This window comes from Chenopodium quinoa, unplaced genomic scaffold (genome assembly GCF_001683475.1).
Source record: "Chenopodium quinoa cultivar QQ74 unplaced genomic scaffold, ASM168347v1, whole genome shotgun sequence".
Taxonomy (NCBI): Eukaryota; Viridiplantae; Streptophyta; class Magnoliopsida; order Caryophyllales; family Amaranthaceae; genus Chenopodium; species Chenopodium quinoa.
Window position 1 is genome coordinate 157,566 of NW_018744092.1, and position 25,927 is coordinate 183,492.

The following is a 25,927-nucleotide window of genomic DNA, read 5'->3' on the forward strand; positions in this document are numbered from 1 at the left end:
GAGTTGAAGACAAAACGAATCGAAGGAATGAGGAAGAAAGACGTTGTCTTCAATGAAGAGGGAGATGAGTTGAATGAAAGAGGAGGGGAAATTGTCTTCAATGGAGGTTCGTACCTCGCACCAGGCCACTTCAATGGAGAAAGAGGGGAGCAAGTTGAATGAAGAAGGAGGAGGGAAAACGCAGAAGGAGGGAATTGAAAACGCAGAAGGTTTTTTTTTTTTTTTTGCAATTGAATGAATGAAGACGATAGATGAACAGTGAGAGTAGGGAATGAAAACCCGCAATTTTTTTTAAAATTTAGCAACTGTTAACCGTTTCCAAACCTTTACCCTTTTATTTTTATTTTTTTTTTAAAAACGCAGTTGGCAACGGTAATGTTAATCAATTTTTTTAAAAAAAAAAAAAAAAAAATTGGCAACGGTTAACCGTTGCCAACTCTGATATTTAAAATGGCGCTCACTTAAGTTGGAAACGGTTTTCATGAACCGTTGCCATAGGGGGGTTGCCTATTTCTTTTATTCTACTAGTGATTGTTGTTTTAATTTTCAAATTTTGTAATTTTAAACCTAGGGTTTTAATTTAGTTAAATTGAGATTTTAGGGTTCTAATGATCAATTAATTTGGGGCTTTTGTTCCTATTGAATTTCTAATGATTAATTAAGCATAAAAACAAATTTTCAGTTTTTTGTAATCAACTTATGATCTCCGTTCTTAATTTTTTTTAATCACGTTTAGATTCTAACTCGTCTGATTTTTTTAAAAAAAACATAGTGTTTTTCGTGTGTAAACAACATTTTAATCAAAACTCACTACCTTTGGTAGTGAGCACCACCCTCTCGTGGCCATATTCAGCCTCTAAATATGATTTTCGAACAGTTCTTGATTTCTAACGAAGGTTTAATGTTTAAAATAAATTTTTAGATTATTAAAGTATTAATCTTGGGTTTAAATTGTATTGATTTCATGTGTTTCAAGTCTCTGATTTCATTAAACAAAGGTTCTGGTTATTTTATGATTATAAAGTTTGGAACTTTAAAGTTTAATCCTAAGAATAAATTTTCAGATTTTTGGTTATTGTTTTTGGAATCTTTAATTACATTGAATCGAGGAATTTTTGGGTATAAAGTCTACTAACTTTCTATATAATGTATGTAGTGATAAAGATTTCTATAATTTCAAGATTTCATGTGTAAAATAAATTTTCAGATTTTTATAAAGCTCTAAACTAGCTGTAATTTCATGAGTTAGTATGTATTTTAAGGTTTTTATGTAGGAAACTTAAACAACTATATATAAGCTTTTCATTCTAGTAAAGGGGAAGGTTTTAAAGTGTTGTTTAATTGAATTTTGAAGGTTTTAAAGTAAGTTAGTATTGCCGTAAACTATATTGCTTGGGTATTGATTGAATTATTATTGTTTGGGTTAGTAGAGGACTTTGTAGAAGGCGATTTCTAATTCCTAAAGTGGCCAAACAACTGGTTTGCTCAAGGTACGTACAAGAACACGAAAACCTTGACTTTAGAAGCATGTTTAAGGACTTGGAAAACCTTAGAATCATGTTAGGGAAACTTGTAGATTGGTTGAAATTGTTTGGTAGTGAGTTTGACTGATGATTAATGTGATGATTGGTTTGATTCATGTATGAGAAATGCGTATTAATTTTTCTTGTAAGTATTATGTATGCAATAACTTGCAAGGTGAGCTTAGAGACAAAGGTACAAGAATATATGGAATGAATTATTATATTACTCTTTCATGTTTATTGAAATGGAATGAGTAAAAGGAGATTTAAAGTCTTATGAGACGAGGTTGAGGATTGAGGTGCCTTATGCACTTAAGGTGTTTATACACCGAGGTAGTTAAAGGATTCAATACTAAATATTGTTTGTCACTAATAAATCAAGAATTGAATTTGAATTGTTTAAATGATTGATGTGTGATTGGTTGTATTGTTTTTCATTGAGTCAACACCAAGTTTAAACTTGTAAATCACGTAAAGTGCAAGATGGATGAGCAATAAAACTCTGGATTTGTGCACATCTAGAGTATTGACAATCAGGGGTTGGGGTTCACGGGGTATTAGCGGTGTACTTTTTGATCTACGAGTCTCTTGTTTTCAAATACCTTTTAAAACTATAAGGAGTTAGATGAGATCTCATACTAGCTATGGTCACGGAGTCGCGCCCGTCTGCCATTGGATGTTTATTAATGTTTCCGAAAGGAGGCATGGGGTTTTTCTTTTATTGATGTTCCGAAATGGAGCATGGGGAGACAACCTTGTCTATTGCTTAATCTAATCAATGAATGTAATGAAATGAATTATTGTTAGTGAAGTCTTAGTAATGTTAGCAGTTGAAGCGTGTGTTTGAGTCAATAATTAAATTGTGTGTGCTGATTGATTTTTAGTAACATTTTAGGGATTCTTTGTTATAATTCGTAGCTTGTATGTACACAACGTTGCTAATTGCGTGCTTTTGTGCGTCACTTTCCTAGTCATGGCCTTCGCCTTCTCAATGACCCTGTAATGATCCAATTTTTACACTTGTAATTTGGGGAGCAATTAATCACAGGTTTATACATAATCAGAACTTGCATCAGGGGGTGGGATTTTGAGTGGAGTGTTGGATATTTCCACACTTTATTACATTCATAAGTTTGGATTTAATTAAACTGTGGTTTGATTTATTTACTACTTTTATTGGGTTTTGAATAAGGGCCTTAATGGTTCCAACTTGTAAGACTAAATTTGGTTTTGATTTTTTTTTTTTGTTTTGAAACTTATTGATAACTAAGTTAGTTTTTCCGCTGCTAAATTCTGAACTAGCCTTAACGTTTGAACACGTGGCAGTAGCACGTCAGTAATTCTCTTGCAGATTGTTAAAGGTATTTACAGGTTTTTTAAAAGAGAGAATTATTGGGGTGTTACAATGGAAGTGCAATTCAGTAAAACAACAGCAACGACATTGAACATTACAATCCATAATTCATAAAATAATGCTAAGGAACGCAAATGGTAATCCAAATACAAACAAAACATGGAAAGTAATCCAACCACTGTTTACAGTTCACCCTTCATTTAGATGACAAGTTTTGGACTGATTGCCCCTTATGAAAGGGTCAGTATTCTCCTACCATTGGTTTTCTAGTGGTACAATTAAAAGTACTAAACGTACCACTTTGATTAAAGTTGTGCATATTCACTTCATGTACACAGCATAGGTACGTAGTATGTGCACACGATGCATATGAAAGGGTCATTATTCATGTACACAGCATAGGTACGTAGTATGTACACAGCATAGGTACGTACCACTATGATTAAATGTACCAACGTCATTTCCTTTCAGTGGTGCATTTTCGAGAATTAAATGTACCACTATCATAGTTAAGTAGAATATTCAAGGTTCCCCCTACTCGTAATAACTTCAGAGCTAATACATGCATTAAACAGTCAAGGTTCAAGGCATAATCGAACATAGTGAAGGCATAGTCGAACATAGTGAAGGCATAACCAAACATAGTCTTAGGCATACAGAAAAATAGTTTTAGGGAAAGGCTAATGAAACTACAGTACTAATTAAACAAAGACACAGAGCATTGAAGAGTATTTGGTCCCTAGCATCTTCATCATAGGTCTTTTCCAAATCCTCAGTGGTGGTTGGAGCCATCGAAAGCTAAACCAGAATTGAAGTAGTAACTACCTGGCTCTGCCTCCTCGTCTGAGCTGAACGGGTCATGGTTCAATTCAACTTTTTGCGGAGGCCATGATGGTGTACGTGGTGGTGGAACCTGTAATTGCAAACAACATTTAGTTAGCTAAATAACTTACATTCCAAACAATATTATAAAACAAACAAATTACCTGGAAAACAGCATCAACAAGCAACCCATTTGGCTCACTCAATCTAGAAATTGGCCCTTAGCATATTTGGTTTCCAAAACATCATAACTCCACTAGGCCTTGACTCCGAGCCACATATTTTTGCTTCATATTCACCTGGGAGGTTACGAAAAACACAATTGTTCGCCTCATGTTTACCAATACGAGCTTCCAAAATGATGACCAACATGGGGTTAAATTTTTCGTGTAGGGCTGCGAAGTGCTATGTAAAGGAGGGCCTTGTGCACCCTCGGGCGTTCCAAAATAGAATGAGTGACCCCCGATCGACTACGCCATACTCTTCGGTTGAGGATATATGCTCTCCTTTATAGCTAACATGGTGGTACCGTTTACGAATGGGCCAGCGATGGTTAAGCCTGAGATTAAAGGTACAACCTTCAACTTGGAACCTCAGGTGGGTGTTAGTAGTATCGACCGTCATGAGGTGGAGGGTATCCGTGAAAGAGCCAACAAATATGTGGCGCCAAAGCGTGGGGAAACTGTAACCAACTATGGAGTCGGTGTTAAGATTGGGCTTCAAGTCAATTGCTTCCTCTATCTCAGGTGGTACTGTAAGAGGGGACGACAAGGAATTGAACCCCTCTATGAGCCAATACAGCATGACACAAGCTCCCTCGTCGTAGCAACCCACCAAGTCCTCTAAAAGAGGAAGGTGTCCCGAAATCGGCATGTCATCTTGTAACAGCATGCAATCAGTTTGGCAGCACATTGATTGGAGGAGATGTGCTCTAATGGATTGCACAGGCTGGTATATCCCATTATAAAAGTTATAGGTGTTCCTAAAATACTTTACTAAATTCAGGTTTATTTCGGACACCCCCCTCAGGTATTTTTGAAAGTACAATATTGGTTGATGTGGGTGGGGTAACAATTAGTGACCTGAGCTACAGTGTTTGACAATGGAGGTTCCAGCCATTTTAGTAGCTTGTAACCGGGGAAGGGGATGGAGATGAGATGAAATGAGAAATGGAAGGCAATGGATGCAGAGTATGGATGGAAACTTAATTTTGTTGTGATGAAATCCTTTCAAATTTTTTTAAACTGCTGCATGAGTTCCCCAAGGTATTGTCTTGTCAAATGAAGCACAAAGTCTAGGAAATAGTACAAGATAGTCACTGGGTGGTACATTTGACTTTTGTATTCGATGGAACTAAATGTACCATTGTACGTATTGTTAAAATTTTTACCTTCAGTTACGGTGGTGAATGTTGGAATGTTCACCCTGTTGCAGGCTACGTGGCCTAGGTCCAGTACTATGGCACAGAGCTGTCGTTTCAAAATAAACACACATTCATTCCAGTGGAACAATTTATAGTCACAAACATATAGGCACACTTAATGTAAAGATGTAATGGTATAGTTTTTGTGCCACTGGACGTAACAAAACTAACACAAAGGAGTTTGCATGAAAAAAATTAGTAATACTATTGCTACATTTTGCATATGAATACGCATATAAAAATTAAAAAGTTGTACACAATCTGCAAAACTAACTCTTAGTAAGAACTAGTGCATTTCGTAGATTATATGAAGGGTGACTCTTAGTAGGAGTTGGTGATGATGTGGCAATGGATAGAGATTAAGAACCCCATTTTAAGATGCTTCTCACTATTCATGGATAATGCTCTAACGTAAACTTAACTTACAAGGACAAACATAAAATGACACAAAGTTGTCTTAAAATAAGTCTAAACAGCTGGCAGTGGTACACTAATCGTTTACGAAATGTACTGTTATGATCTTACATATTCAAATGACGGGTGACGAAAATGGCAGTTCCCCAGATTATGCGTTCCCCAAGGAGTTGTCTTGTCAAAAGAAGCACAAAGTCTGGTTAATGGTACAAGTTAATCATTGGTGGTACATTTGATTGTGTATTCGGTTTAGTTAAATGTACCATTGTATGTATTGTTTTAATTTTTACCTTCAGTTACGGTGGTGAATGTTTAGTCTGTTGCAGGCTACGTGGCATAGGTCCAGTAATATGGGACAGAGCTGTCGTTTCAAAAGAAACACACATTCATTCCAGTGGAACAATTTATAGCCACAAACATACATGCACATTTAATGTAAATATGTAATGGTACACTTTCTGTACCACTGGACGTAACGGAACCTACACAAAGTAGTTGGGAGTGAACTTAACGCATGTTGATAGTTGCGAGAATAAGAAGGGGGGCGAGTATTAGTTCATGGCTGGTTTCCTTTCCTTGGAGTAAAAGAAGTTGCCAAAAAAAAATGGGTGGCCAAAGAAGTAAGAGAGTGTTGGTTGACAAGGGAGTGGTTGGTGATAAGAGCCCAAGGCGCCTTATGAAGCGGTTGGAATTCATGAAAAAAAATGGATATCACGACGTAAATGGTGTTGTTCGGGACTTGTACCTCCCCAAAAGAGGTAAAGAAATGATGTTTGCTCACCAGTCAGCCACAATTGCTCGTGGAGGGCTTGAAAATCCCATCATTGGTATAGATTTCCATCCGGAGTACCCTTTCCTAACTCCTTTTAAACTAGGAGGTCCCGGGTAATTTCGGATGGAAGCATTCTGTTTCATGCACTACGTTGTTGATGCTTACAAGATCGCTGTAAGTGTGAATCTTCGTGAGTTCCTGGAAAACATCATCTACTGGATGCGATATCCATACTATTGTAGACACTTGATAAAATTTTGGGAGCTTTTCCTCCCTATGTGTGATTGGCATCAAAATGTTGAGTGCATGCTCAATAACCACTGTGAGGAAGGTGATAAATTTGGTCTTCTACTACTTGGTCACGATTTCACGTTGGACTACGACAAAGATTTGATTCACGTCACGGTAGAGTGGCTGAATTTCTCTCTAGAGGATCCTTTTGACATGATCCATACGAGCGAAGAACAATCCATGTATTTTAGAAGCAAGATGTTAGCTGAAAACGGGTACGATGAGATGCAACACTTAGATCTTATCACCAGGGGGCCATTTCAGTACGACGACTACCCATCTTGGTATGTGCGTCGTTTGACTGAGGCGAAGGATAGGTTCGAGAACAAGTCCAATCCTGATTCTGGTGACTTTTGGGATGGTTATGAGCATATGGTGACCCATATGGGGATCCGTGGGAAGGGAACCATGATTTTGTGTTCGACTAGTTACATAGTGTTGTGTTGCATTTTCTATGTTAGTTGCATGTACGCATTACCTTCATTAGTCTTAGTATGTATTATGTACCACTGGCCAGTGAAATGGTATCATTATGTACCATTCTCGTTACCACGGTACGTCTTACTATGTTTTATGTACCACTGGCCTGTTTAATGGTACTTGGTTATGTTTCTTGTCATCAAAAACTACATGGGTGTTCTTTTCAGGAGTCATCGTCTAATGTACCACTATTGTATTAGGTGGTACATTCACAGCACTAAATCCTGTTATGAGTTGCCTATAATTTTGTTCACATTGGTTGAGAGACTTTTGTGTTTGGTACCAGTGCAAATGTGCTGTTTTGACGTGAAATTGAACTAGTCGATGATAGATCTGCATATGGAGTTTTAGCATCCAGAAGCGCAAACAATGTTTTGATAACTATTAATGAACTACGCTACTACTAACTACAGTTGAACGAAAACGGCTATTACAATTTAAAATAAACGAAAAGAGCAATTACAATAATAATTAGCCCAAATTTTATGATCTTTATGTGTTGGTGCTCTAACACCTCTACCCGTCGAACAACACCGCCAATGTGGGTTGGTGGACCATCCCTAATGAGGTCCGACTGAACAGCCCACTCCCAGTACCCGCAGTGGCGACATTTGTAGTACGGCCGCTTCGGATTCTTTTCCGACATTTGTAGATTATATGCCACAGCCGCAAATATTTTGCAAACTAAAACTACAACACGAGAAGAACTTATCTGCAGGGGCTGGTCTTTATGACGAGGATGCTGAAAATACAATATCTTGTTTAACTTGTAAATGCGTTAGGGAAATAAGCGTACTTTATACAATAGTACATGGTCTACTGATCCAACCTGTATGATAAATATGATCTGTATAATGAGTTAATGACATTTCTTTTTTTAACTTGCAGATTATCATTTGTTAAATTTGTGTTTCTGTTGTGTATAATAATATGTTTTACAGTTCTGAATAACACACACAAACACAGTAGTTTACAATATTAGCTACTTCATAATCAAACAAACCTATATTCATGTAACCACCTCTATTTTCAACACATGAAGATAATTGCCCAATGGTACAGTTCATGCACAATAAGTGTACCACTACAACATGTTTAAACAACAAGTACATTCCAATGCATTAATCAACCAGTTGAATTGATTACATTACAAGTGGTTAGAACCTGATGTACCAGGAGTACCTAGTACACTTGCAAAAAAAACCACCAGAATTTGTTCCCCTTACAGAAGTGAAGTACCCTAAGGAACCATCCAAATCCCTCATTTGAATCCCTCCAACCGATCGTACATAGTCGTTTGTTGAGAATGACATACTGTTATGTGCCGCCGCAACTTGCTTCTTTGCTGCATTTTTCAACCTAGCAGTCTTTTCTTTTCCCTTTTTCTCTGTGCAAGATGGATACCTCACGTTGGTTGTACGATGGGCCTTCTTCTTGGGCAGCGGTGGATCCTTAATCACTGCCGGGATAGATCCATCACAACTCCCCACAAAGGCACTAATTGGTGTAGGTATTGTATTTGGCAACCCAGATGCATGTGTGGCTGGTGTATTTGTACAACCAGGCCCCTTGTTTAAAGCCACAGAAGAAGGCGTTCGAACAACATAATGTACGCCATCATCCTCACCTTCGTTTTCATTATCCTTAGCCGACTCTTCCTGTTTTTTGGCAACCATTGCCAACATTTCATCGACTCTGAGGTCCATCAATTGCAACAACTCTGCCACAGCCTCAACACCCTCCTTACAAGCCGAAGCCTTTGAGCGAATTGGTTCATACATCCTCATCAATTTGTGATATTGCCTGGCTTCATCGGTTTTAAGTGGATCATGGTAAGCTACTTTCACTCGTGTGTGTTTCCTTTGAATATCCTTCCTCCAACGACGTAGAATATACTTCTCAGGAACAATGGAAACACCGCAATGGTCATACACGAAGATCATATGTCGACAAATGATTCCATGGCACTCAAAGTGTTTACAGTCACAACTGGCTTCATATGTATTACTGTCATAGCACACCCTATAGCATCTCCGAACCTTAGTCACAGATTCTTTATTTGCATATTTTGGCTTGATCCACACTCGGTCCTCAATAACAAACTCAACTTGATTCTCATCAACTTCATAGTCATCTAGGCGACGCACGTACAACATCCTCTTGCACTCCCGCTGAACTTCTTTGAATTTGGCGTCCGTGTAACACTTCCGGAATACTTCCTCCGCTGGGAAATCGGTAGCTAAATGCCTGACGTACCGTATTGTGTTGGAGTCCTCAATTCTTTCTGACTCGGACCTTATCTGCATTGCATCGCAGTATCGAAGCACAAATTCAGACTACGTTGTATGCTTATCAACATAACCTTTGAAAAAGTGATTGAAACTTTCCGATCGTTAGGTCATTTTCATCCCGGCCTAGAATAAATGCTTCAAATACGCTGGGATCCACATGTGCCTTTCCTCATACAGCCCTACATTTCAAAAAATTGCAAAACTGGCTTATCTAAAACCAAACAAACCTCATACACCTGGATTCCTATGAGTGGTACATTCACTGTCTCCGAAATGTGCCACAAATAAGAAAATTGGAAAAAAAATAACATTTAGTGGTACAAGAGTCTACCACTAAACCTGCTCATACTCTAAGTCAGAACTGAAACAGCTTCCAATCCCCTGCACATAGCCAGCTACACCACCTCTGCATACTCTAACAAAAATCACTAACAATCACAAAAAAAAAAAAAAAAAAAGAACATATGGACGTGTAGTACCTTCAAGCCAACTATTATCTCCTAGTTTGTAATAATCAGTTGCGCCCGCCCAACGATCTACAAATTCAACAGCATCTAAACTACCATAAATGATATTTTCAAACTCATCCTTTACAGCTTCATAGTCCTCATGCTTACCAACATACCTCGAAAACTTCTGAAGTATGTGCCATATACACCACCTATGGCAAATCTCAGGCATAATCAAGTTTACAACTTTCCTAATCGCCGGATCTTGATCCGTTAGGATTGAGATAGGAGCTTTACCCCCCATGCAATGTAGCCAAGTCCTCAACACCCACTCGTACGTCTCCGGCATCTCCCAAGAGATCAATGCACACCCAAAAAAAATACTCTGCCCATGATGGTTCACACCGATAAACACAGCAAAGGGAAGGTGAAATTTGTTTATCAAATACGTATTGTCAAAACACACAACATCTCCAAACTCCTCATACGCAGCTCTACTCCTCGCGTCTACCCACACAATATCTTGTAATGCGTCGTCCTTCCCAAACCGACATAGATGGAAAAAATTCTGATTGTCGCCACTCATTTTGTTGAAGTATTCTATCATGCCATTTGCATCGCCCTCAGTAAGCTCAAGTCTGGTTTTCTAAGCCACTGCATTCTCCAAGTCTCTTTGCGTAAATGTCATCTCCTCTACTCCATTACGCTCCCGCGCATAACAACTGTACATTTGGGATACCTTCACCTTAGACTTCTTCGCCGTATGCACCTGCTTGACCAAGTGATTGTTTTTCACCATTAACTCGTGCTTCCGGTACATCGCTACATCCTTTGACTTTCCCGGAGTAACAATGTGACCTTTGTGCTCCAAATTCAACCTTCGAACAACCCAGTTCCCTTCCTAATTAACACTGGCATACAACTCCACAGGACAACTGCATTTTTAAGTCTTCCGTTTCTGAACTGTCTCCTCATCTTGCAACAACCCTTCCTTTAGTGCATCCTGTTTACGCTTCCTTGAAGCATAACCATAATAGTCACAAGTCCACTTAGCATTCCTTCTCTCCTTACAACACTTTCCCTTTTCCAATTCCTTCTTCACATCCACCCACCCAGAAGCAGCCCTCACTATACCAAAACCCTTTTGTCTAGCATAACTCTAGAAATAGGTATCCAACTCATCCCAACCCCCAAATACCATGCCCAAAGTTGGGGGTGGTACTTCCTCTTCCACACCACACACAGTGTTCACCATTACTGTGTTCTTCTTTGGGGTTATGAATGAGGAACCTTCTGCACCAGCCCCATCAAACTCCCCTTCAACACCAGGCTCATCTTCATCTTCCTGATAATCTGCCCCCTTATCCTCAACCTCAAACCCTTCCCCCTCTTCATCCTCCTGCACCTCTCCTTCTCTTAATCCATCATCACTCACTAATCCCACACTCTCCAATCCCTCCTTATAAACAGATACATCATCCTCCCCACCATCTTCATATCCATCACCAACATCCACCTAATTCACATACAGAACCATGACTCATTGAAAATAAAACATTACAACAAATAACCAATAACCAAAAACATACACAAAGACACCAAACCCAACAAACTATATGATCACATAATTCATAACATTTTTTTTTAATTTTTCACACAAACAGGATCGACAGTAACTCATACAATTAGCAGCAACTCATCCTTCTCTCCATTCCCATTCTAAAACCAACACATTCCCATAAAATTATAATACATTAAACAAATTTCTTCAACTCAACTACAACACCCATTTTACCAAATAACAATGAACAATCAGCATTCATATCAAAGATTTTGACAATTTAACATTACCAATTACCCATTTACTTACTCAATTACATGGATTGAAGTTCATATCAAATTTACAACAAAGGGTCCTAACCAATTCAAATACTTTCCTCATTTACAATATGCCAACTTATTTAAGCACTACCACAATCACTATCAACAACTACTATAAATTGAAACGATACCAATAATTGAAATACACCAAAAAAACCTAACTTTTCAGCTAATTCAATTTTGTTTACTCCCCTAATTCATGCATTACTAATGTTAACTCAAACAAATACCTCATACACAACAAAACGACTTACACAGAGGTTTCGAACACTTACATTCTCACTACCAAAACGCAACTCCCTTGTGCAACCATGGCCTTCTTCACCACCTTCACGCAATGCTTCCTCTAAATCAACTCCCAATATATCAGCTAACCGATTTCGCTTTGTCAAAATGTAGTTCGAATTCACAAATTAACTCAATTTTTGGCTTTAATTTAGCTATAAGAATTGTGCATTTGGTGTTCATGGGCGAAACACTCATCGCCATGGAAGCCAACCTTAAAAATTTATTTATTTTTTTAATAAACTTTTTGCAAAAAGTTGCTTTTGTGGGATGTGGGTACTTTTTGGTTTCCCGCTTCAAATTTCAGTCCCCCGTTATTTTTCTCTCGGCTCCGTTGCATTTCAACCCCACTTGCCACTTTCAGGGCCCACCAACCTTTCATAAAGTTGCACTTAGTAACAACTTTGTCATCCTATACATTAGCAAACCCATCGGCGTTATACGCCAATAGTTATCCAGTTTCTTATATACAACTTAGATAGTTCTTTTATTTACAAAAAGTGTCATTACTTAAACCGGGTAGAGTTTGGAGCGTTGGATCTAATTAGATCCAATGGCTGTAAGTTGTTCTCACATAATCCTATTTATATATATATAATATCAACCATCAGACTGAAACAAATTGGACGGTTGTGATTAAATCTGGAAATTAAATTTATTGAACCAAAAAAACAAAAAAACTTTCGTTTCTCTCTCCTCTTTCTCACTGATAATTTCTTCTTTGTCAAACATTTTTCAGGTTTCCTCACCTCAATCATCTACTCAAAAGTCAGGAATTTGCTACAATCTACACCATTCTTCAACAATATTCTAAATTTGTTGCAAAATTTCTTAATTAAAGAGGTAGGCATTGTAAATTTGGTGTATTTCGATTTTTAGGGTTTAATTTTTTTTTTCTTACGATAATCGGATCTTATATCCTATCAATTTAGAGCATACATTTACAACTTCGTCAATAATTTGCTGTGTTTCTGATTCGTTAGGATCATATATCCTATCGATTCTGATAATTTTGGCGAATTCACTTATATTCAATTCCTGAAATTTGGTATTTGTTTTTAGCTATTTTTTTTTAAAAAAAAAAAAGAAAAAAAAAAGTGTTTTTAGCTCGTCTCTTCAGCAGCAGCACTAATGGCGGAGAAAGGTGCAAAAGGGTTTTCTCTTGGCAAAGGAGCAGGTTATTCCTCTTTATTCACTCCCTCTGTGTCTTTCCTATATAATTTTCTCTTCTTATAAATTTGACGATTCCAATTTAGGGTTTCTCATTTCTTTGAATTAGGATTCAATTTTTCAACTTTTTTCCCCTAAATGGGAAATAAATGCAAAATTGCCGTTAATTTTAAGCAATTCTTTATGCTGCAGATTTTCGGAATTCAGAACCGTCAAAATATTTGCTATGATTTATATGAAAATGCCAACTTTATTTAGGGTTATAATTTTTCATCAGTGTAATTTGTATTTCTAATTTAATTTGGGATGTTTGTTTCCAAAGTATACCATCAGTGATAGCTGGGATTAGGGAAGTTGAGGCAACTTAGTGATTGGAACTTAAATTTTATATCTTTGTTTTGTTGGAGTACAAATTTGAGTGATTGGGTTTTATTAATCTGAAATAATGGGTATGGTTTGATTTGTAACTTGATAGAAGTAGGATAAAATGAATTGACACATGTAGGCTGATTGCCTTCATACCATAAGAGTCTCGGCATGTAAAGGCATGTAGTAATCTAAGATGATAGATGATATATGTATAGCACTACAAGCACGCCGTGAAGTACAGCTTTTGTTGAATGATAGATGTATATATTTTCATGCAACAACCTAATGTAGCGATGATCATGCCTACATTGCAACATGTCAATTTGATTTGTCTCAAACTTTTACCCCTTTTAGCTCGAGAGCCTACAGCAAGATTAATGGTTGTGCTTGTGCCCACCTCTATGGCTCTACCAAGGCCCATGCACACTGAGATCACTGATCATAGTATGCATATGTGTGTTATGCCTTTAAGTTGCATGTTAGATTGTTTCGTGCTCGTAATATAATGTTATGCATATTTTAAATTTAATTCATACCAAAACATTTTGTGGATTCTATTCCATGTTGTGGATAGAAAAGATGCCATTAACATGTTCTTTCTTGCAGTGCCCTTAAAAGGAAAGGATGATGACTCCACGAAATTAAAGAAGGGAAGGAAAGTGCAGTTCGAAGATGAAGGTACTATCCTCTTCTCCTGCTAATCTACACTATGAATAATTTCCTTACTTTCAACCTCAATGTCAGGTCTTTTTAGGTTCTGTTGTCGACTTATGATGATATGTGTACCTTCTGTAGCCATCTGCTTTTATATGTTAGTAGTCATAGTTTATCCTTTATAGCATTAGCTGGTTATGTTAAAGAGTGTTTGAATCTTTTTGCCTTGTGTGTAATGTGGTTCTTTCTTGATAGATGGAAATATCTGAGACTCTGAGTCATCTTCTATTTTTGGCTTTTATTTTTCTTTGATGAAGCTGATACTGCCTAATTGTTGTATTAAGTGTTATATGTGCATGCTTAGTAGTAAGTTTATTTGTTGAACATTTTTTGTAATTACTTGTTTTTTTGGTGGCAACTTCTTGGCATTATCAAGAGTCCCCTGCAAACTTTTCGTCAAAATCTGGTGGAAAGGGTGAACCTTTGAAAGGAGGGAAGGGCTCTGCTCGAAAAGAACCGGCTAAGTATGAACTTAATGTTCAGTCAGGTTTGTAATTTCTGTTTGGCACTTTTAATATGGTGTTCAACCAATTATTATATTATTTACCCTTTGCTCTTTAAGAGTTTAAGTGCATACTATTCCTAGACTTCCTGGTCTAGAAGTTAGAAGTAATCTTTAATGTGCTGTCAGATGACAGAATTGGGCTGCTTGTCCAGAGTAAATTAAGCAACCTTTTATGCATACCTAGATTAATTTATGGTCCTCTGCAAAAGGAAGCTATCTCTGATCAGGTGTTTGATGCTATATGCTCCTTTTATAGTTGTTCATCTTTAGCTAGTAATTGAAGAGCTTGAAGAAAGGTCGAGAAGAAGGGGTTGAAATATGGAAAGAGCACATAAGTTTATTGAGAGGCAGAGAAGCGATAGGAGGAAATAGATAGGAGACTAGGAACTATATTACTTGTACTCTTTATTTCACCTCTAGTACTTGTGTCGGCTCCTCGACACTTAGACTTGGATTATTGGGTAGGATACTTTGTAACATAGGTCTTTATCTTGCTCCTAACCCGAATTCATTTAAAATGTATAGATATCTTGCTATCTGATTGGGTCTCTCACAAAATTAGGTGTTTCTAGGTTGCTATGTTATTCCAATCTTCCATGTTCACCACCAAATAGTCAGAGGGAGTACCTAGTACATATCTGCTACCCGCTTTTTCTTATACCTGTAGCTGAATGTCTTTCACTTTGTTGGCTCAGACCCTCTTAAATAATGATAAAGTGAGGGGCCTTGGAAATTTGGCCAACAATGTAAAAGCAGTCACAGAATCTTAAATTAAATTTGCCGTGTCTACATGTGTTGGAAATGCTAATATCTTCTGCTTGAGTTCATCTGCTGTAAAGATCATCCCCTGGCTGGCTTACAGGAAAAGAATAATGCTTTATTGCTTTGGGAGGAGCCTTGGACCTTCAGCTATCCTCATAAGATAATTTAGGGTTAGGATCTCTGTAGAGTATGTTGCAGAATTTATTGAGAGCAAGTACACCGCCATTTTATTGAATTATATTCTTAGACAATGAATTAAGAAGGCATTGTCACCTTGTCCTAGACTCCTAGTCATTGAGAGGTCTAGAAAAGGATATTATACATTAATTTGCAACAATTCCGTGATACCACTTTATGTACCATCACTGTGATGGAGGTTACCCTGTTAACAGCTGCAAACAAATATTTAAAAATTGGCTCACCACACCATTCTTCATGCTAAAATGGTATTCTTAAGTAACTTTTATTAAGTGTACCATAAAATTAAAACACTCTAAATTTGATAGCATCTTTCTAGACTAACACTCCTGGATCTTGATATGTTCCAACTAATTTGGATACTAATGGTGATGGTGAATGAAGGCATTAAGTAAATGGGTAGAGTGGATAGATTGGAAAGAAACTTAGATTTTAATCTTATCATCCTTTTTCTGGAACTTTTTAATAATAGGAGCTCCAGGTTGAAGTTTTAAATACATAGTAGAGTCAATCTCGCTTCTGAAAGTGAAATGTCCCACTGTTGGGACCTTATCTGTTGCCTATTAAAATCATCTACTCGGGCTTTATTATAAGGCTAACTGTTGCTTTGAAAAGAGCAATGTGAGCAGTGGAAATTTCTCTTGGGCTTTCAAAGGATTGAAATATCATATGCAAGCTCCAAACTTTGATTTGGGGGAACACAAAACCCTTGGAGGGTGAGCTCAGTTCGAGGGAAGTGAAAGGAAAAGTTATTAGAGGGGGAAGGAGGCAAAGAAAATAAACATAGAACTATATATTACAGTAAAAAATTATTCGAGGGAAGGAGGGAAAGAAAAAAAAAAAAAAACACAGAACCATATATTACAGTAAAAATTATTTGAGGGAAGGAGGCAAAAAAAAAAGAAAATAAACACTCGAAGTGAAAGGACATTATCAATTCCCTTTCCCTTCTAGAAATCCTTTAACCAAACAGCGCCTAATTAATATTGTAGGATTTTTTTTTCGGTTGTATGATTTGTCAGATTGTTGGTGTATGCTTTAGAAGATTTCTTTGCAGCTACTTCATTGATACTTCATGCTAATTAATTTGTTGCTGCTCTCTTCCACTTATCCCATGAAAATTAATGTAGTAAGTGAGATATGGTTCCTTGGTTTTAGGGGGGATTGCTTGTTTAAAGTTTCTGTGATCAGAAGAATTGTATCCTTTTGGTTTAGGGGAACTTTTTTCTTCTTCTTCTTCTTCTTATTATTAGTATTAAACATGCTACTTATTTGTATGTCCATTTGCATTATTGTTAATGATTTTTATATATTTCTCCTATTTGTTTGCCTGTAGAGCTTCCGAAGAACTCCCAATGTGATGGATTGTGAGGCAGCTGACATCTTGCAAGGAATCCAGGAGCAAATGATTTTTCTCTCTCGTGATCCAACTGTCAAACTTCCTGTGTAAGAATTCACTTTCATATATGGTCTTAGAGTTACATAGAGTGGAGAGGGGTGGGTGAGTGGCTATATTTGGCTCCTCAAATGTTGCTGTCAAGATTAGTGGATATTACATAACCTCTAACAAGTCTTTCATCAGTTCATTTGACAAGGGATTACTATATGCCAAAGCTGGAGGACGATATTCGAATCCCAAGGCTGTCAGAAAGGCTCTCGGGTATCCTTTTACAAGTCTTTCATCAGTTTATTGTATTGTAATGTAATGACTCTTAATTGTTAAGCCCTTTAACTCATCAAGCAGGACTCTCAAGAAGTATGGAGTTTCTGATGGAGAGGTTAGTCACAAACTTGGTGAATTGGTAATTGAAAATGTATTATTTCACTAAAGATAATTCCTCCTATTGCAGATATGTGTCATTGCCAATACTTGCCCTGAGAATGCTGAAGAGGCTTTTGCCTTGGTTCCTTCCCTGAAGGTATGTTGCATGCAAGTTATTTGATTGGAGATTCGCATTTGTGTTAGGGTTACTCACTTACCTTCTTCGACCCTATAGGCCAAGAAAAACAAGATCAATGAACTACTTGAAGAGGTCATATCTCAGCTGGTTACATTGAAATTGCCAACAGAAAACCATAGAGAGTAGAAAGGGGAGGTATGTTTGTTTTGCTTTCTGCAGTAGAATTTGTTCCACCATACCACCGATAATGCTCTAGCTTAGTGCTCGACTCAAACTTAGTGGAGCATTGTGACTGGTGAAACTGGGATGTCTTGTGATTACTATCTTATAAATGATTGTATCTACTTTTGCAGATGCCAAGCCCTTGCAGCATGTCGAAACTACATGATATGCATCAACTTACATCACTACCCTTACTTGGCCTTTGTTAGTTGGTTTTGTATAGGTCTTAATTTTGTAAGAACGTTTTTCAGTGTAGTCTGTTAATTGATGTCAAACTGTAACATGTAAATCCTAACTGTATGAACCTATCTACTTTTGAGTTTCAATGCTCTCCTTAACTGCTGATCTTTAGTCAATATCCATCTGTGTGCCAATTACTTGCTACTATTCTGTTACTACTCTTTGACCCTTTATTACTTCTGCGACCTTGCTCAGGGACGAGGTACCCTCAGGGCAATCGCTTAGTGTGTATACATTGCTGATAATTAATACAACCTCCGCTTTTATTTAGTTGACACCTTTTTTTTTATCACGCTTGTCAATGCGCTATTCTAAAGATTAATTTCTCTAATTCTCAACGTAAAATTATAAAAAGTAGATATTAATAAAATAGACATTGAGACAATTTAAACAAGTAATCACTTGACTATGTTTTATCGTAGCTATAAATCACAAAATCTAGTCAAGGTGTAGTTTATGAATAGTGTAAAAGTCAAATGGTGTAAACTTAAAAAAACAAAGGTAGTAGTCATTAGAATATCTTATTCAAACTTTGAAACGGCAGTAATAAAAGAAGCAAACATGACATAAGCCACTAGGCAAGTGCGGCTTTCCTCGACTGTGCCATAACTTGTAAGAGATGATATGCTTGGCTTTGTGTTTAAGACAGCGACTGAATTTTACGTCCATTATGCTGTCAGGAGCATGAATGAGTGGCGAAGATTTTATAGCATATACGAGTATCAAAATTCATTACTACTGTTAGAATTATAAACAACCAAAGGTAGGCATCACAATCCACGGATATGAGTTTACAACACATCAACTCCAGTAGTAATGTAGTCGCATGTATATCAGCATTGGCAAATGGCAACAAACACCATAACAAGCCCTATACACAGTCGAACTATCAGAAACAGATGTTGGGAAGGGAGAACAAAAAAAAAGGTTGAAACATGACAAGATTTCACCAACTATGGAGCTCTAGAAAAAAATTAACCTCTCCTTCCCCCCGCTCGGCCGCACCTCATCATTTCTGACTTGCAGGAGCTATCAAACAAGACTGCAAACAAGCTCTGAGTTTCCATGATTAGGTCAGTTTCAAATCAATAAAAGGGCAAAACTTTCTTTTCAATTTCGTTTCTTGTTAATTTTAGGTTTTGCTCATTTCACATGCTTTCAAGTATTTCTCTGTATATCATCATTCAAACACAAGGTTAAACCCTAAAACAGTTAAATTGATTCTCAAACTTTGCAATGAAAGTTGTTGGTTTGAGCAATTCCTCAATTCTGGGTAAATTAGCAAGAAATAAATGGAATGTAATTCCAATTCCACATGGAACAATTCTTGAACCAAAAGGTCAAGACCTTGATTTTGTGAATGTAGCACATAGCCATCTTATACACTCTGATTGGGAAAAATTGGAGAAATTATCAAGTGGTTTTACCCCATTTAGAATTAAGCATGTATTATTGAAGATTAAGAAGGATTATGTTCTTTCTTATGAGTTTTATAAATGGATTCAGCTCAAACACCCTAAGTTTCACAACCTTGAAACTCATTCCATGATTCTCCATGTTTTGACCAAACACCGGAAATTTAAGTCTTCTCAATCGATTATGAAGGATATACTGAGTTCGCGGCGGTCTATTTATTTGCCACGTCAGTTGTTTCAGGCTATATTGAACTCGTATCGATTGTGTGATTCGTCTCCTCTTGTGTTTGACTCGCTTTTTAAGATGCATGCCCATATGAAGAAATTTAAGAATGCTATCGCGACCTTTTGCCACATGACTTAAAAATATTGTATGACTTGCACGTGACTCAAAGCAACCCACAATTTAATATAGCGGTGTATAAGGAAATTTTTTTTAAAAAAAAAGAAACAATCATGAACCACCCCAAATACCCAAACGCAAAATCGAACCCTCTCTCTCTCCTCTTTCTTCAGCTTTCAGATCTGAAAACTTCATATTGTAAACCTAATTGTTCATCACTATCCTTTATTCTTATACAATCTAAGCTATCTTTTGAAACTGCCTGAAATTTAGCGAATTTGAGTCGAAATCGTGGTAATGTTCTTCCGCTCCTTGTTGATTTTTTCAATTGACGGTAATTTCGTTCTTTTTCTCATCAATTTCCTTACTTGTGTGCATAAATATCATTCAGATTGACTTTGTTATATTGAGTTGTTGTGAAATTACATTGAATTTTTAGTTATTGTGTAGTAGAAAGCCATTGTATTTAAATCTAGGGTTTGACTGTATGGCGTGTTGGGTGTAGGGGATTTAGTGAGCGTTTTAGGCTATATACGCTTCAATTATTTAAGGTTTTGGTCTAACTAAGAATCTCAGTTGTTGCAGAATTTCATTCGGTTTTGTTTTACTACTCAGATATGCCCTTTTCATTTTCTGGGCTGGGTGTTACGCTATGAACTCAGAAATTGTGTAAATCGGGTTTCAAATTCATGGGATTTCACCAATTAGGTAGAATATAAATACAATACCATTTTACATGATTGTTTAGATTTAGAGATATACCGTATATAATAGAACAAATGGAGTATTATAGTGGTGATTAATTGGTTTTAGATATCTGAGAAAGCAGAGAAGTTGCATACATTTCACCATTCCAGCTTTTATCACAATTTTCTTTATTTTTTATTTACTTGGACCAATCAATCATTTGATGTTGCTGAAGAAAAAAGAACGACGAGCTTTCAAAGCTTTATAAGTTTGCATTGACTTATTATAAATATTATCTGAATTCTGAACCAACTTTGATCTTATTACTTTGGTTAAAAAACACAATTATTACAAGTTATTTTCAATTTTCATCCAAATAAGTTAAGATACCAAGCTAAATATCTCAAAATTCTCATAAAAGATGTGTTAGCATTCCTGTTTTGGCAAGGTGATGAATTGCTTGGTTTTGTTGTGCAGTTGACGGTGGCTGGGAACACTTGAGCTTTATTACCTTAATGTTTAAGCTGTAGCTCGGGATTAGAAGCTCAGTAAAATAAGAAGTCAAAATGACACTGTAGGAGAAGTGGCCCCTGTGATGAAGAAGAAATTTAGTCTTAAAAAGAGAGTAAGAAGACCGCGGGATTGAATAGCCGAGCTTGCTAAGTGTGAAATAGTACTAATTATCCTCTCTAAAGAAATTCATCATCAATGAGGTCTGCTGCTCTCTTTTACACATGTTTGGTTTCTCACCTGTCTTTGTTTCCCTATTATTCTGCGTGAAAGTCTGAAATCGAGGTTTGAGCAATGAAATGAAAGTTTTAGAATCAGTCTTAAATTTGCTTGATTCTAAAACTTTGCAATGAAAGTTGTTGGTTTGAGCAATTCCTCAATTCTGGGTAAATTAGCAAGAAATAAATGGAATGTAATTCCAATTCCACATGGAACAATTCCTGAACCAAAAGGTCAAGACCTTGATTTTGTGAATGTAGCACATAGCCATCTTATACACTCTGATTGGGAAAAATTGGAGAAATTATCAAGTGGTTTTACCCCATTTAGATTTAAGCATGTATTATTGAAGATTAAGAAGGATTATGTTCTTTCTTATGAGTTTTATAAATGGGTTCAGCTCAAACACCCTAAGTTTCACAACCTTGAAACTCATTCCATGATTCTCCATGTTTTGACCAAACACCGGAAATTTAAGTCTTCTCAATCGATTATGAAGGATATATTGAGTTCGCGGCGGTCTATTTATTTGCCAAGTCAGTTGTTTCAGGCTATATTGAACTCGTATCGATTGTGTGATTCGTCTCCTCTTGTGTTTGACTCGCTTTTTAAGACGCATGCCCATATGAAGAAGTTTAGGGATGCTACCGCGACCTTTTGCCACATGAAGGATTATGGGTTTCTTCCTACAATAGAGTCTTGTAATGCTTACATGAGTTCATTGCATAGTTTGAATCAGGAAAAAATTGCATTGGCTTTTTATAAGGAGATTCAGAAAAATGGTATTTTGCCAAATGTTTATACTATGAACATGGTTATTTATGCTCATTGTAAGCTTGGTAGTTTGGAAAAGGCCTTGGAGGTGTTTCAGGATATGGCAAGTATGGGTATCTTTCCTACTGTAGCATCACATAATATACTTATTTCTGGGTATTGCAATAAGGGCTTCTTCACCTCTGCCGTGAAGCTAAAAGCCTTGATGGAAAAGAACGGATTGAAGCCGGATAGTATTACCTATAACACCCTCATCAATGGATTTTGTAAGCAAGGGAAATTGCATGACGCGAACAAGGTTTTTAGTGAGATGAAAGCAGCACGTGTGCCTCCAAATACTGTAACTTACAATACTTTAATAAATGGATATAGCCAGTGGGGTAATAGTGAGATGGGATATGAACTTTATGAAGAGATGCTGAAAGATGGGGTGAAGGTTGATATGGTGACGTATAATGCTTTGATATTGGGATTCTGCAAGGAGGGCAAGACTAAGAAAGCAGCCATTATGGTTAAAGAACTTGACAAGCAGAATTTAGCCCCAAATTCCTCAACCTATTCTGCTCTTATTTTAGGGCAGTGCACGAGAAAGAATTCTGAACGTGCATTTCAATTGTACAAGAGTATGATAAGAGATGGTTGTTATGCAACGAGTAATACATACGAGATTTTGATCTCTTCTTTCTGTCAGAATCGTGATTTTGATGGAGCAGTTCAGGTTCTGAGGGAAATGCTAGGGAGAAGTATGGTTCCTGGTCCTGAAATTCTCTCTGAGTTGTGCAATGGGCTTTGCCAAAATGGAAATGAAGATTTGGCTGTAAGCTTGCGCAATGAGGTTGAAGCTAGATGTCGTAGCTGAGGCTGAGGGGTTCTGGAGTTACCTCAAGGTTTTATTTGAAGTCTGAAACAAATGGCTTTACAGCCTTCACTTGATGAGTTCCACTTTTGAGGTTTGCCACAACATGAATACAAATACCTCTCTTCTGTTACCTTTGCTCTTATATTTTTTTCTGTTTTTTTTTTGTTTTTTTTAAATTATTATTTTTTTAATTACTTTGATATAGAAGGTGAAATTTAATAATCCATCTAAAATTCTGCAAGATAATGAAACACTTCTGCAGTTCTGCTTTGTGATGTAGGCTGTTTGGGATAAATGCTTCTGCCGTTTGCCTGCTTTAATGTAACCTGCAGTCAGGCATTATATATGATATCTGTGAATAAATTAAACATACTCACCCATGACATTGGGATAGTTTGGTGTGACAGGAGACGGATGTTGAGAAACTGCAGCAAAGGGATTATTCAAATCTTAAGGTGGGTCGAATGGTGTAAGTTAGATTACACAAATTCTGTTTTCTTGTTGATTTAATGTGCTTTGAATTGTGAACTATATTTGTTCTCTACAAGATTTAAAATGAAAACTAAAATTGGCGGGATGCTAGTCTTTTGCGCTTTTTTGTTGACATGCGAGGTGCTGATGTTGATGACCGCCAGGTAATTTTAAAGCTTGATTATTTTTGTTTCTTAATTTCTCAATTTTTAAAATTTGAATCAATCCAAGGCCGATGCATTTATGCAACCCAAGTTCATTTAGGTGGTTCATATTTCAAACTGGCATGTGACATGTATGTCTGTGCACTGAATGAGCTTTTTTTATTTTTTTTTAATTGCTGATAGCTTAGATTCAATATCATCATCTGTTATTCTTAGGATCCTACAAATATTTAGTTTTGGAAAGTAGGTTTGAGGAATCCTTCAGCATATGTTTGCTTTATCTGTTTGACAGCTTAGGGATGACCTGATGACAATGCTAATCGCTGGACATGAAACTACAGCTGCTGTTCTTACTTGGTCTATTTTCCTTCTTTCTCAGGTATGATTGACCTATATAATCTTCCATAGGCAAAAAATATTTGACACTGGATCCTAGTCTTGTTTTTGTCCCTTTTCTTTGCCATTGGTGCTGGGCTTAATTTTGCTTTTGGTGCAGAATCCTTCCAAAATGAAGAAGGCTCAAGCTGAAATAGATGCAGTATTAGGCAAGGGAAGAGTAACCTTTGACTCACTTAAAAAAATTGGAGTATGTACCAAGTCACCCTCTTATACGCTTATGTCAATGATATTGCTATGGGATAAATAAGTGTTGAAGAAAAATAGGTTTCAATTGTGACATTAAAGTTGTCCCACTTTTACTCCCTTCGTCAAGGGTTACGTAACTTACATATATTACTTAGATGTCTCACAAAGTACCTGCCCAAATTATCTCAGTACCTTTCACTCTCTATCTCTACTCCATTTCTCAATGAAACTTAACTAGTAAAATATATTAAGGGACCTGATGAATTTAAACTTAACCTAAAGATATTAACAATATATGCATAAAAACTTTCCGTGTAGGTATATAATCTTCATAGATCTCCATACTTCTGGGATAAACCTGATGAATTTGAACCAGAGAGATTTTTAGTGCAGAGAAAAAGTGAAGATATAGAAGGATGGAATGGCTTTGATCCATCTCGGAGTCCTGGAGCTCTGTATCCTAATGAGGTTACTTGGTGTTGCTGGATCGTCAAATCCATTCATTTTTCTCTAGAGCATCACTAATTAATCGTTTGCACTTGCAAATATCAGATTGTAGCAGATTTTGCGTTCTTGCCTTTTGGTGGTGGACCGAGAAAGTGTGTGGGAGACCAGTTTGCTCTAATGGAATCTACAATCTAATCAAAGCTCTTGCTCTAATGGAATTCGTTGCCAAACATAGCCTCTATGATGGACATAATCTGTGTATTTCACATAGCAAGTGTTCTGCCTCCATGTCCATGTTATTCTACTTACAAGTTACAAACGCTGCAATGTCACATTTGAAGAGCCTTCATGATCTTCATCGGTTCGTTTGCTGTCAATAAATTCTGAACACAGTTAATCACTAGCTACTTGCCATCAGTACTTAGGCCTCGATTTGAAGAGGGGTTTATCTAAATTCTTTTTTTGCCGGTGAACATTGTTGCCCTCCTACAAGCTAATTAAGACCAGTTCATCTCACAAGTTGTCTGTCTATAGTGTTCATTACCCCGAAGCAAATACAAAGGCCAGCCTGTTCGTCTTTTTGAAGTACCATAGTGCTACAAGCAGAATGCTATTTAAGACCTACTTGATGCCCTCTTTGTGTCCATCTTTGACCAATTGAATTAGAACTTCCAGCACTTACTGGGAACTATTCCAAGGCACGATCATCTCTCTCAAAAGCCCGAGGAATGAAGATGTTCACTAATACCCTAAGGGAATTTGAACATGTGACCTATTGTAACATGCTCTCAATGTTAACCTCTAAGCCTAGACTTCATTGGTAAATACCTGGATGAGATATAACGTAATCAAGCCTTCGCTTCTAATGTGTGAATACTTGCTTGGTAATTTCATTACAAGTTAGATTCATATCTTTCTATTTATAAAATCCTTCTCTTTGCTTCATAAATTCACAAATATTCTCACAAACTCACAACAAAGAAAAGGAAAGCCAAAGAAAATTGAGAAAATTGGGGGGACGTTTTTCCAAAGTGAGCCAATTTTGGCAAATATTAACCAAAATATTAACCAAAATGGTTGAAATAACGAAATGTATCCTGTTTCTCAAGGACTAAAGGTTTCGATGTTGTTTGCTTAGTTTTAGAATACAATTTCTTCGTACATGTATAAAAAAAGTCAACTTCCTTGTTTGTAATCTGTTGACCAGGAAATAAAGAACATGTTTTCAATATCTATCCTCTACAATCTGCTCACAAATTGCGTATGCTGAAAGTTGTTCATTCTTATCACTGTGTCGTAAAATATATAGGCCCCAATTTGGACGTTTTTCCAAAGTGAGCCAATTTTGGCAAATATTAACCAAAATGGTTGCGTGGCAAAAGTATTT

The 25,927-nt window shown here is 36.8% G+C and overlaps 3 protein-coding genes and 1 pseudogene across 7 annotated transcripts; 3 read left to right on the forward strand and 1 right to left on the reverse strand.

Moving 5' to 3' along the window:
* Positions 1-8,236: 8,236 nt before the first annotated feature.
* LOC110691681 (protein FAR1-RELATED SEQUENCE 2-like) lies at positions 8,237-10,405 on the reverse strand. Its single transcript, XM_021868619.1, has 3 exons — positions 9,850-10,405; positions 9,710-9,798; positions 8,237-9,379 (listed from the first exon to the last, which is right to left on the reverse strand). The coding sequence occupies exons 1-3, from the start codon at positions 10,403-10,405 to the stop codon at positions 8,237-8,239; spliced, it is 1,788 nt and encodes a 595-aa protein (XP_021724311.1).
* Positions 10,406-12,535: 2,130 nt separating this feature from the next.
* Positions 12,536-18,213, forward strand: LOC110691724 (annotated as a pseudogene).
* A 1,692-nt stretch (positions 18,214-19,905) lies between these two features.
* Positions 19,906-23,443, forward strand: LOC110691725 (pentatricopeptide repeat-containing protein At4g26680, mitochondrial-like). Of its 5 annotated transcripts, XR_002505334.1 has the most exons (3): positions 19,906-22,964; positions 23,268-23,328; positions 23,422-23,443. XR_002505334.1 is itself a non-coding variant. In XM_021868657.1 (2 exons), the coding sequence occupies exon 2, from the start codon at positions 21,371-21,373 to the stop codon at positions 22,871-22,873; it is 1,503 nt and encodes a 500-aa protein (XP_021724349.1). In that variant the 5' UTR covers positions 19,906-20,158; positions 20,989-21,370; the 3' UTR covers positions 22,874-23,328. The 5 variants fall into 5 exon arrangements, 2 of the variants coding, with proteins under 2 accessions (XP_021724349.1, XP_021724350.1); XR_002505332.1 differs by lacking the exon at positions 23,422-23,443 and having other exon boundaries at positions 23,136-23,328; XR_002505333.1 differs by lacking the exon at positions 23,422-23,443 and having other exon boundaries at positions 23,281-23,328.
* Positions 23,335-25,449, forward strand: LOC110691726 (cytochrome P450 97B2, chloroplastic-like). Its single transcript, XM_021868659.1, has 5 exons — positions 23,335-23,508; positions 23,801-23,887; positions 24,005-24,094; positions 24,412-24,561; positions 24,646-25,449. The coding sequence occupies exons 1-5, from the start codon at positions 23,479-23,481 to the stop codon at positions 24,733-24,735; spliced, it is 447 nt and encodes a 148-aa protein (XP_021724351.1). The 5' UTR covers positions 23,335-23,478; the 3' UTR covers positions 24,736-25,449.
* Positions 25,450-25,927: the final 478 nt, after the last annotated feature.

Excerpts from the sequence above, each read along its gene's own strand:
- LOC110691725 (XM_021868657.1), top strand. The coding sequence starts at position 21,371 with ATGAAAGTTGTTGGTTTGAGCAATTCCTCAATTCTGGGTAAATTAGCA.
- LOC110691726 (XM_021868659.1), top strand. The coding sequence starts at position 23,479 with ATGCGAGGTGCTGATGTTGATGACCGCCAG. Across the intron at positions 23,888-24,004 it reads CTATTTTCCTTCTTTCTCAG|AATCCTTCCAAAATGAAGAA; the intron begins GTATGATTGACC and ends CTTTTGGTGCAG. Across the intron at positions 24,562-24,645 it reads GAGCTCTGTATCCTAATGAG|ATTGTAGCAGATTTTGCGTT; the intron begins GTTACTTGGTGT and ends TGCAAATATCAG.
- LOC110691681 (XM_021868619.1), bottom strand. The coding sequence starts at position 10,405 with ATGAGTGGCGACAATCAGAATTTTTTCCATCTATGTCGGTTTGGGAAG. Across the intron at positions 9,799-9,849 it reads AGATAATAGTTGGCTTGAAG|TGATTTTTGTTAGAGTATGC; the intron begins GTACTACACGTC and ends TGTGATTGTTAG. Across the intron at positions 9,380-9,709 it reads CTGACTTAGAGTATGAGCAG|ATAAGGTCCGAGTCAGAAAG; the intron begins GTTTAGTGGTAG and ends GATGCAATGCAG.